This window comes from Rhinopithecus bieti, unplaced genomic scaffold, assembly GCF_001698545.2.
Source record: "Rhinopithecus bieti isolate Rb0 unplaced genomic scaffold, ASM169854v2 scaffold_1014, whole genome shotgun sequence".
Taxonomy (NCBI): Eukaryota; Metazoa; Chordata; class Mammalia; order Primates; family Cercopithecidae; genus Rhinopithecus; species Rhinopithecus bieti.
The window spans coordinates 5,239,604-5,251,225 of NW_016803499.1; the positions used below are offsets into that span (position 1 = coordinate 5,239,604).

An 11,622-nucleotide genomic window follows, 5' to 3' on the forward strand; every position below is an offset into this window, starting at 1 on the left:
CAGCTCACTGCAGCCTCTGCCTCCTGGGCCGCCTTCTTCTCCTTGGAGCCTGGAGACCCCCCAGAGCTGCACAGAGACGCCCCTTTGTCTTTCTAGGCCGCATAGCTTCCCGTCGTGCGCATGGACCAGGGTGCACGCACACAGCCCCCTCTGGAGGGATTTGGGGGTATTTCAAGCCTTTGTTGCGACAAGTAGCTTGTTGTTTCTTTTCTTCATTTTCAAGGGACATATTTTGCCACACATTTCTAAGTGGTTTTTAGAGTGCAGATGTTTGGGTTTTGATGGCGGCGGCGGTGGTGCTTCTTTAATTAGATTAACTCCTCCATATGCCAGAAATGGAAGAGTTGTTCTTTCCTTCATTAATTGAAAAACAAAAGTATTAATTTTTTTAAACGTACGGGTTGCCATCGTGGGTGCCGGTGCCCACTGTGTTCCGGGTGCCGTTCTGGGACGCAGCGGTCAGTGAGAAGATGCCTGCCCTCAGGAGCCTGACGTCGGAGCGGGAACTGTGGAGTGAAGTGAAGCACGATGCATGCCTCATGGCGCTGGTGGCCTCCCGGAAGCCTGGAACAGGAGGCGACACATGGCATGAGCAAAGGCCCTGGCGAGGACAGAGCCCCCTTAGTCGGGGAGACAGCCCCTGAGGGACCAGGCGTGCCTCCCAGGCTCCACGCCTCCCAGGCTCCACATCCTCACCAGCCTCTCCCTGTGGGCTCTGCTCCTGGCACCTCCTCCTTCTCACCCTCCCAGGGACTGACACAGGCCTCCCAGGGGTTGGTGCTGCTGGGTTGGGACTCAGCAGGGCCTGGGGCTCAGCAGGGCTGGGGCTGCCTGGCCCCTGACACTGGCTGCATTTCAGGAATCCTGTATGGCACGATGACCATGGAGCTGGGTGGGAAGGTCACCATCGAGTGTGCGAAGAACAACCTCCAGGCCGAGCTGGAATTCAAACTGAAGGTAGCGCTGGCTGCAGCCTGGGGGAGACGAGGCCAGGGAAAGAACGAGGCCTTGGAGATCCCCCTCACACCCTCTCCAGGCCCCAAGGAAGGTTCCCCAAGGCAGTGCACTTGAGGGGAACAGCTCTTGACATCCCAGAACACAGACAGGGCCCAGAGAGGGGAGGCTGCTGCCTGCAGCCACACAGCGGAACCAGCCCAGGCCCTGTCTCTGTGGCGGGGACCGTGCATCCTTGAGCAGAGGCATGAGGATCCCCAAGGCCTTGTTGGCTAGTGTTGGGTCCATCCTCCTGGGCTCCCGGGTACCCCAAGAGAATAACTGTTCCGTGCCCCCGTGAGGATGTGGCTCTGGAGGCCCAGCCCCCGCTCACTGGGCTCTGTTCTGGGTGTGACTCTGCAGCCGCTCTTCGGGGGTAGCACCAGCATCAACCAGATCTCGGGAAAGATCACGTCGGGAGAGGAGGTCCTGGCGAGCCTCAGTGGCCACTGGGTAAGGGGCCATCCCTCAGGGCAGGCACGGCCGGGCGGTCATCGCCAGGCCAGCCTCTGACCCCGCTGGCCATCTGGGGCAGGACAGGGACGTGTTTATCAAGGAGGAAGGGAGTGGAAGCACTGCGCTTTTCTGGACCCCGAGCGAGGAGGTCCGCAGACAGAGGCTGAGGCAGCACACGGTGCCGCTGGAGGAGCAGACGGAGCTGGAGTCTGAGAGGTGAGTCCCTTCGGCGCCCAGGGACCCTGCTGACCACAGCCTGGATGGCCAGGCAGGCAGGTCAGCAGGGCTACAGTGCTGTGAGCATGGCCCCAGGATGTCCCTGGCAGGGAGGGCAAGCCTGGTGCATCCCTGGTGGCAGATCACGTGTCCTGGATAGGACAGATGGAGGGAGGGGGTGTGGCCTGGAGTGGAGCTGGCTCCCCCTGACCTCTCACTGCCTCACTGCCGGTGGGTGACCAACAGCTGCACAGGGAGGTCCCTGCAGGGCAGGAGGTGGGAGCTTAGTTTTGGAAAAGCCCATCTCATGGACAAAAGAAAAGCTCCCTTCAAAGTAGTGAGCTCCCTGTCACTGGAGGCAATCAGGCAGAGGTTGCTGTGTGCCTGCCTTCTGGTGCCAAGGGGCCCTGATTCCCAGCTGCCTAGGAGTCAGGCTGCCCGGGCCACTGACTCAGGGCGGGTCCCTGGCCCGCAGGCTCTGGCAGCACGTCACCAGGGCCATCAGCAAGGGCGACCAGCACAGGGCCACACAGGAGAAGTTTGCACTGGAGGAGGCACAGCGGCGGCGGGCCCGAGAGCGGCAGGAGAGCCTCACGCCCTGGAAGCCGCAGCTGTTCCACCTGGACCCCATCACCCAGGAGTGGCACTACCGATACGAGGAGTGAGTGCTGGCAAAGCCCTGGGGGCCACAGGGTGGGGCTGGGCCTAGCAGATGGGCTGAGAAGGGCCCAGGGGCTCCCAGCTTCCCTCTCACCTTCAGCCTGTGCCCCTGGAGGAGCCAGTGGAGGAGAGTCAGATAGTGACACCCCCCACCGCCAGTCCTTACCGCATGCCCTGCCCATGAGGTATGGGCAGTGGTCATTCTCCTGGAGGTCTCTGGCCACTGCTGGGGGGCTGAAGGGAGGGCCATTGCCTGTGCTGACGGACACCTTCTGGACCCTCCAGCCACAGCCCCTGGGACCCCCTGAAGGACATCGCCCAGTTTGAGCAAGATGGGATCCTGCGGACCCTGCAGCAGGAGGCCGTGGCCCGCCAGACCACCTTCCTGGGCAGCCCAGGGCCCAGGCATGAGGTCAGCACCCCAGAGGCCCCACCCAGGGCTGCTCTTAGCTGCACGTGTGGCCACCGCCACCCTTCGCTCTTCACCTCGCTCCTCCCTTCCCCTCGCTCCGTTAAGTCTTAGCCCTTGTCTCCCAGTGGACCTGGGACACAAGCTTAGGCCCTCACACCCTTATCCCCTTTCCTTCTCTGCCCAGCATGGGACTCAGGAAACCAGAATTTGCAGGATGCTTAGTTCTAGGGGCACCTTGGCGTGTGGGACCCTGTGTCTACTGTCTCTCAGTCCACTGCCCCCAAAGTCTCCCTCTGCCAAGTTAGCAGCCACATTATCCCATTCCACTGATGAGGAAACAGAAGGTCAGGGCAGCCCAGGGCCCTGCCCAGGTAGGAGGAGGAGGAGCCAGCGCTTGCACAGATCTTGGGTCTGGAAAGGGGAAGCAGGACAGCAGGGAGGCTCCGCAGAGGAACCCGAGGAAGCTGCCTTGGGTGTGTATTGGTGCCATGCCTTGGGCGGCCACCAGGTGGCGCCAAACCCACACGCCCCCGTTCCAGGTGTGCTGAGCCACACCAGCCCTGCACCTACTTACTGCGTGCAGAGCATGCAGAGTACGGCCGGTGCTCACCCACGGCAGGCAGGATGGGGCATGTTCCCCAGCTGATGCCGTCTGGGCCAGACTCAGATGAGAGGCCATGCTTGCCTGATGGCCCTAACTTCCCCAGAAAGCTGGGAACCATGGTATCTCCTCGGCCTCATTTCCCATGCTCTGCCTGCCAAGGGACCAGGGAAGAAGCCTCAGGAGATGTACCCTGCACCCCCTTTGTCTGCAGCACAGTTTCCATCCCCCTGAGCTCAGGCCAGACAGCTCCCGCCTTCCCTTGGCCCCGCCCACCCCACCGATCTCCAGCAGATGTCCACCCCCAACGCCCTCTGCAGCCTCCCACCCCTCAGCCTCTGCAGTCAGCCTGGGCTCCACCATGCCTCAAAAACCGTCCCGTGGAGTACCTTGTGGCCAAACCCACCTGCCCCACCTCTGACCCCACCTGTCCTGGCTCTGACCCAACTGCACCATCGCTGACCACACCCAATGCAGAGCGTCCCTGGCACCTCTCTGGCCCCAAAGGCCCGTTGTTACATGGTGGTTCCACAGCCAGGTTCTGCTCTTTCCCCACCCCTGAGCATCGGTTCCTGTCCTGGGTTCCTTGTAAGCTCAAGTAAGGGCTGAATGGATGAGCCCTGCCTGCACTCCTGGGGTTGTGAGTAGCCAGCTGAGTCTGGGGGTTCCCCCCTGGAGATGCCCCTTGACATGGGGAACCCTAGCCATCCGGGGTTCCTATGGAACCGCCAGCTCCCACAGTGGCCTCGGCTTTCATCTGTCCTCGTGGTTCAGGGGTCAGAACCACCCTCGGCCCCCCCCCCCCCATGCCTTCATCTCTGCATTTATTGGATGCCACCCCGTGGTGGGCCCAGGGCAGGTGCATCTGCACCGCCTTGCAGGCCCTTGCTCACTTTGAGGGGTCAGCAGCTCTGTCTCACCCATGAGGAAACAGGCCCAAAGGGGCCGTGGCTACTCCATGCCATGCCAGGGCTGAGACAGACCCCTCCAGCCAGTTCCACAGTCCAGCAGCTGCCCTCCCTGCCGGCTGCCGCCTCTAATACTGTCCTGGCATGAGCATGTCACCATGTCCCTGGGGCCTGGGCAGGGGGCATGGGTGGCTCTCCGCTACAGCAGCTCTGTTTCTCTGCAGAGGTCTGGCCCAGAGCAGCGGCTTCGGAAGGCCAGCGACCAGCCCTCTGGCCACAGCCAGGCCACAGAGAGCAGCGGATCCACACCTGAGTCCTGCCCAGAGCTCTCGGACGAGGAGCAGGATGGTGACTTTATCCCTGGTGAGCCCCCTTGGGCCCAGCCGCAAGGCCACTGTCTGGTTCGTGCCTCAGATGCTGACCTGGTCAGTGGGGAAGCCAGAGAAGCACCTGCCCAGATGTAGGGCGGCCTCCCAGCAAAAGCTCCTCTGCTGCCCTGAGGGGCCCCCCAGCAGGCTCTGCCCTCTCAGAGTCTGGGAGGCAGCCCAAGGGCTGAAGTGGGGCATGGTGGGGGCGGGGAAGAAAGGGAGCGGGCCCAGGCCAGGGGCTCCCCAGCGGCGGGGGCGGCATAAGGGGCAGGTCTAGTGGCATCCTGCCCCTACCCTCTGCTCCTTTCCTGTCACCAGGAGCTGTGTCTCCCCAACTTTGCCCCTGCCTCTGTAATGGATGGGCCTTGCCTTGGCCACTTCTGCCTCCCAGGCCTGTTAGAGGCTGGTCCAGCCAGGGGGTTCCCTCCAGAAACATCCTTAGTGCCCCTCCCTCATCTCCGTGTCTGCAGCTTGGCCCTGCAGATTTCCCATGAGGTGGGGCGGAGGCCCGAGCTGGATGTGACCCCAAGACCCACATGCCAGCGCCCCCGGACCTCCAGCTCATCCTTGCTTCTCCCTTCCCCTCCTGTGTCTCCCTCGGGGCCATCCCAGGCGGTGAGAGCCCATGCCCTCGGTGCAGGAAGGAAGCGCGGCGGTTGCAGGCCCTGCACGAGGCCATCCTCTCCATCCGAGAGGCCCAGCAGGAGCTGCACAGGTGGGCCACACTCATTGTGTCCATCCAGGCTCTGGGTCAGAGACTGTGGGAGACCTGGTAGAGCTAGGGCAGGAGGCGGGGAGGCCAGGAGGCCGGGGCCGGGCTTGTCACTGGAGCTGGAAGGCAAAAGGCCTGCAGGGTGATGAAAGGAGGAAAACCGGCAGGGGCAGGAGAGAGGGTGTGGGAGTGGCAGGCGGTGCGGTGTGACCAACCAGCCAAGTTGGCCATGCCTGGCAGACACTGAGCCGGAGATGTCCAGGAGCCCAGAGGAAGGTGCCAGCCCAGCATGGCCTGGGGTAGCCCCAGGAGAGACCCTGAGGTGTGCGGAGCGAGGTGGCAGCCTGGGCTCACTGTGGTGGCCCCGCACCTGCACGCTGTGGCTTCTCAGGAATGGCTGGGGAAGGAGCAAATGGGAGTGGCCGAGAGCCGGTGGTTGCAGGCCTCCAGGGCCGCATGGCCCCTTCCTGTCAGCAGATGCCACTGATGGGGAGCAGAGCACAGGGTCCATCTTGGGTCCAAAGCTCCTGGCTCTGAGCCAGGCTGAGGGTCTCACTGGCTGTGGGACCTTGGCTGTCATACCTCAGCCTCCCCTCTATAAAGTGGGCTTGATATCCCAGGGTGAAATGCAGCCAGGGCACAGGCCTGGGCTCTGTGAGGCTCAAGAGCCTTCGAGAGCTGTCATTGTCCCTGTGTGAGCATTTCCAGCAGGTGCTCCCTGGTGAGGCTGTGTGGGCAAAGAAACAGGGAGGCCTGGCTCCCCAGAAGCAGGTCAGCTATCAGGCAGGTGGCCTGGGCTCAGCCAGAAGCTTCTGGAGCAAACCAGATACCATGTCAGAGGCCAGGTCCTCCACAGCAAAGTACTCCAGCTCGGGGGCCAAGGTCTCCACAGCAAAGTACTCCAGCTCAGGGGTCAAGATCTCCATGGGAAAGTACTTCAGCTCAGGGCCCAGGACCTCCATGGCAAAGTACTCCAGCTCAGGGGCCAGGACCTCCATGGCAGAGTACTGCCGGCAAGAGGCTCGGACAGCAGCGTCTGCTCCCTCACGGTCCTGGAGGCTGGAGTCCGAGATCTCGGTGCCGCAGGGCTGGTTTGTCCCGAGACCTCTCTCCTGCCTGGCAGACGCCACCTACTCACTGTGTCTGTGTCTTCATCTCCTCGTCGTATAAGGATGCCGATCGTATGGGACCAGGGCCCACCCTAATGGTCTCAATTTAAATAAATACCTCTTTAAGGACCCCATCTCCAAATACAGTCTTATCTGAGGTGGAAGGGGTCAGGACTTCAACATATGAAGGTGGCAGAGGCATGACTCAGCCGTAACCACAGAGGTGGGAGGGAGGATGTAAAAGGCTGGCTCCCCGATCCCTGACCCTCCTCTGCCCTGGATGTGCCCAGGGAATCCCAGTGTAGCCGTGGTGCCCTGGGGCCCTCCCACTAACACGCTTTCGACCCCCCCCCTGCTCCGATGCCCCTGGAGGGCCATCCCGTCTCCACCTCGGCCCTGGGTCCAGCACCTGGTCAAGCACCCAGGGCACCATCCTGGCCTGTGGGAGGGGACCTTGCTGGCTTTGTCACAGTCCCCATGACCTATCCCCTGTCCTTGCAGGCACCTTTCCGCCATGCTGAGCTCCACGGCACGGGCGGCACAGGCACCGACCCCAGGCCTCCTGCAGAGCCCCCGATCCTGGTTCCTGCTCTGCGTGTTCCTGGCGTGTCAGCTGTTCATTAACCACATCCTCAAATAGGAGCACCGGGGGCAGAGCTCCTGGCCAGCCCCAAGCCCTCCCTCCCAGGCACCCAGCACTTTAAGCCTGCTCCGTGGAGGCAGAGAGGCCTGGCAAGCACAGCCACTGTGACGGGGAGTCCAGGCGCAGGAGGGACCCGGGGCCACAAGGGCGCTGCAGGCCCAGGTGTGCTAGGCCCCTCTCGGGGGGGCACCGGCCTCTCTGCAGGGCCTTCTGCCCAGCGCCGGCCTTAATGCTAAAGCCAAATGCAGCTTCTGCTGTGCAACACACTCCTGGCCATCTTGCTGTGTCACCCCCTGTCCAGCCTCCACTTGCCATGGGGGATGGATGGATTTAGGGTGGGAGGGCCTGCCAGGGCCCTGGACAGTCACATCCCAGCAGCAGTGAGTGGGTAGGTTTGGAGGAGCAGCCAGGGAGCCCCGAGTGGCCCAGGAGTCCCCCCACACACATGGACGCATAGGCCTGCCTTCCTGAGACCCTGTCCACGTTACCTGGGACACCCTGGTGGGGCTACTGGTGAGTGCCAGGGACAGGTTAGTGCCACTCTGGGGAGGGCATTTTGGTTTTTTATTCCACCATGTGCAGTTTGGATGGGGCCCCACAGAGGCAGGTCCTGGAACCACCCACCCCTACACCTGGACACTCGCTCTCGTGGGGGCATGCACAGGTGGAGGTGGTTGTGGGTGCAAGTGTGTGCAGGGGTGTGGGGGGCACAGGGCTGTGGCCTAGCTGGCCCCGCACCTGGGCTGGGGAGGCTCAAGTTCGCCACTTTACTCAGACCGATGCACAGTCTTCCCATTTTACACTTTTTTAATAAACATAATTGCAATATTTTAGGCAGGCTGCAGGCCGCAGTCAGCCTTCGCGTCTGGCCTCAGTCCCCGTGTCAGTGCCGCTCTGCGTGTGCGTGTGCGTGTGCGTGTGCGAGCCTCTACACATATATATACATACAGAGCCTTAAACTACATCGTGGCGGCGCCGTCTGAGCTGTAGCGGATGGTTTGTTTCCAGTTTTTGTGCCCATGTCCTTGTCTCCCTTCCTCCCCCATCTGGGGATGTGTCTGTGCTCCATACCTTGAAATAAACAGACACATGTGTGTTCTCTTCTTGCGGGACTTCTGGAAATGAGATGGGGGCTTCCCAGGAAGACTCAAGGCCAGCGTGGAGCTGTGTGGGGCTGGGTGGAGGGGCCCAGGAGGGAGGAGGGTGCAGAGTTCGCAGGGAGCCATGGGCAGCTGGCCCGCCCTGTGGAGCAAATGCTGGGAGGCTGGGGTCCCATCACCGCCCAATGAGCCAGCGGGGGACACAGAGTGACACTTCTCACAGGTGCTCCAGGCACCTCAGAGGCTGCTGGGGGGCATTGGCACAGCCCCTGAGGCCAATGCTGCCAGTCACTGAAGGGGACCCCCAGGCTGGACCACCTGACCTGCTGCCCCTTGTTTCGGTTCCACTGTGGCCACCACCCCTGGTACTCAGACACCAAGACCAATGAGTGGGCCTGCCCAGGGTGCCCCTGAAGGAGGGGTGGGGGCACCTGACCACAGGTCCCATGTGACAGCAAAGGGAGACTGCAGCCCACCCCTCACAGGAACCAGAAGACGAGGGCAGCCAGGCAGTGCCCAGGAGAGGAGGACGCAAAGGGCCTCGGGTCACCACCTCCCTCTGCACCTCCTGCCTCGACCCCCATGGCCCCGGGAGAGTAGGGGCTGTGGCTGGGGTGGAGGGAGAGGCAGGGGGTCCTGCCCCCAGCTCCTCTTGGGAGCCTCATGTTCACCTCAGACAGCCAGGACTCCCAAGAGCCCCCAAACCACCTGGAGGACGGGGCGGGGGGCCCTGCCTGGCTCCAGCACCCCTGTGTGGAGGCCACACGCCATGGGGCAAACATGAGCTCAGAGTGTGAACCTTGGGGGTGACAGCCTTCTGCATCTTGATGCCGGGGCAGGCTGTTCCAGACACCTCACCTGGGACCCCTATCTTGCCTCCTGCACCCCGGGCCCATGCAGAGCAAACATGCTTAGCCAGATGGCCCTGCCCAGAGGCAGCCTTCCCAGGGGTCCTCCTCCCACCAGCTCCAGCTCACCACAGGGCAGGCCCTCCCCCCACACCTCAGCAGCTTCACACACTCAGGGGCAAGACGGGAATCCCCTCCAGAACTCTCCCTCTATCTTACTAAGAGCTGTTTATTTTTTAATTTGTTTTTGAGACAAGGTCTCACTCTGCCACCCAGGCTGGAGTGCAGTAGTCTGATCGAAGTTCATGGCAGCCTCGACCTCCCAGGCTCAAGTGATCCTCCTGCCTCAGCCTCCAGAATAGCTGGGACTACGGACACACACTACCATGTCGAGCTCATTTGTTTTTTAGAGACGGGTCTCACTGTGTTTCCCAGGTTCATCTGAAACTCCTGGCCTCAAGCAGTGCTCCTGCCTTGGCCTCTCAAAGTGCTGGGATTACAGGTGTGAGCCATGGCTCCCAGCCTCTTGCTAAGAACTATTTTAAATCAACAAGGAAGAGAAAGCAACTATCCCAGGAGGAAAAAAACAGAGTCCAGACCCCGATGTGTCCAGGGTGAGCATAATCCTAAGGGAATAATTGCCCCAAATCCTAAGGGAATAGGTGCCCAAAGAGGTGCCTACACAGGTGTTCAGGGAGCACTTGACAACAGTCATCACCTGGCCTTGGTTTGAAACTTTGCAGGAGGTGGAAGGGAGGGCACCTGACCAGCATTTCAAATGTTCAACAAGGTTCACTGTAGCTAGTGTCACTATTTGGAGAGCTCCAGTTGTCACTCTTTGCAACTCTTGGGGCAGGATTCATCAAATGAATATGCCATAGAGGCTGTCAGGGTTCAGGGGAAATCAACTGGTCTGAAATCGAAAGCCCAGGCTGCACTGATTGTGTGGAAGAGGGCGCAGTGAGAGCTTCCAGCTCATCAGAAGAAAATCCTCCATGCCTCCAACCGTGCTGGTGTCTCAGTTGCAGCGCTTACTGCGGATGCCAGACGTGACGGATTTCATGCGCCAGGAGCGTTTGATTCCAGATGCGTGTTTGACACTCTTCCTGTGTGTCCCGTTGTATTTCTAATTGGAAGCAAGACAGAAACCAGCACAACAGGCTGGCCAGACACCTTATGGTGCTTATTGCTGGTTGTGATGACAGGTGCCTCCATATTTTCTTTTCTTATTTTTTTTGAGACAGAGTCTTGCTGTCACCCAGGCTAGAGTGCAGTGGCACAATCTCAGCTCCCCGCAACTTCCACCTCCCAGATTCAAGCAGTTCTCACACCTCAGCCTCCCCAGTAGCCAGGATTACTGGCACACGCCACCACGCCCAGCTAATTTTTGTATTTTTAGTAGACACGGGCATTCAGCATGTTGGTCAGGCTGGTCTTGAACTCCTGAATTCAAGTGATTCACCAGCCTTGGCCTTCCAAAGTGCTGGGATTACAGGCATGAGCCACCACCCCCGGCCAAGCCTCCCATATTTTCCAAATCTGTTCATCTGGGATTTTGACTGCAGAGCTATGTCCGCTAAAGCCCATTGTCAGTCCGCTCCTATTTACGTAGAGAGACTTGTGTGAGTTTATGGAGTATGATTCGAGTGAGCTGCTTCAAGTGGTCTGCATGCCTTAAGAGAGACATTTATGAAAGGCAGGACTTAACTACACCAAATGTTTCTGCTGCAATTACTGGCAAAGATATGGGGCTTACCATCTGTGATGATGATGCTGTGTCTCCATTCCTGGAAAGTCCTGGAGAAAGGTCACAGAGGAAAGCACAGTCCACTGCACCTGCGGATGCACCTGCAGAGAAGACTGGTGACCTGGGGAACATCCTGAGAAACCAGGATATATGTGCATTACCAAATACACAGAGTGAAGAGCAGGCGGTGATGACAATCATCTGTACTTAGAGCCAAAAGCTGCGGCGTGGTGGGTCGGTGTGCTTTAGGGATCAGTCCAGACATGAGTTTTTTCCAAGCAACCTCACCAAAACCATACCACGGAGGCTTCTCTCTCAAGGGGCCTATATACTCATTCTCCAGAAAGTACAGGTATTGGCACGAAGAAAATAGTGTCATTTTGGTTTAAAGACAACTGTAGAATAAAATTAATCTATGAAAACAAATAAATAAAATAATAAACCCTGAACATGGTTTTTGGGTCCATCAGTGAAGGATTACCCAGGTGAGTTTTGTAGGCGGATGCTGGAGATGAAACGGTGGGTGGTGATATTTGCTGACGATGGGGGTGTCCAGAGCTGTGCCTCCCGCCCCACTGCAGCAGAGCACCTGGTCTCAGTCCCGGGCCCTCCCCTGCCCTGGGCCACACCATTTGAGGGGCTGTGCCTGGCTAGACCACCTGGGCTTCTGTTCCACATCCCAGACTGGACAGGAGAGTGCAGGAGCAACTGCAGCCTTTCCGCAACCTGCCCTTGCCCCCGCCCCCAACTCCACTCGGAAAATATTGTGGGAATGAGGGAAGGAGGAGGGACAGACGCGGGGGGCTGCTGGCTGGGTACCAGAGCTGGAAGGGACCCCCAAGACATCTT

General features: G+C 59.9%; 1 protein-coding gene across 2 annotated transcripts in view; it reads left to right on the forward strand.

The window, feature by feature from the left end:
- OSBPL5 (oxysterol binding protein like 5) overlaps nt 1-8,181 on the forward strand; it is an 80,507-nt gene extending 72,326 nt beyond the window's left edge. The window contains exons 15-22 of one of the 2 annotated variants that reach the window (XM_017887327.1): nt 860-957; nt 1,357-1,446; nt 1,529-1,665; nt 2,141-2,326; nt 2,611-2,737; nt 4,471-4,609; nt 5,227-5,329; nt 6,937-8,181. In XM_017887327.1, coding sequence (XP_017742816.1) covers nt 860-957; nt 1,357-1,446; nt 1,529-1,665; nt 2,141-2,326; nt 2,611-2,737; nt 4,471-4,609; nt 5,227-5,329; nt 6,937-7,075 — 1,019 coding nt within the window. In that variant the 3' untranslated portion in view covers nt 7,076-8,181. The remainder of the gene's footprint in view (nt 1-859; nt 958-1,356; nt 1,447-1,528; nt 1,666-2,140; nt 2,327-2,610; nt 2,738-4,470; nt 4,610-5,226; nt 5,330-6,936) is intronic. The other variant, XM_017887320.1, reaches the window with a different exon arrangement.
- Nucleotides 8,182-11,622: the final 3,441 nt, after the last annotated feature.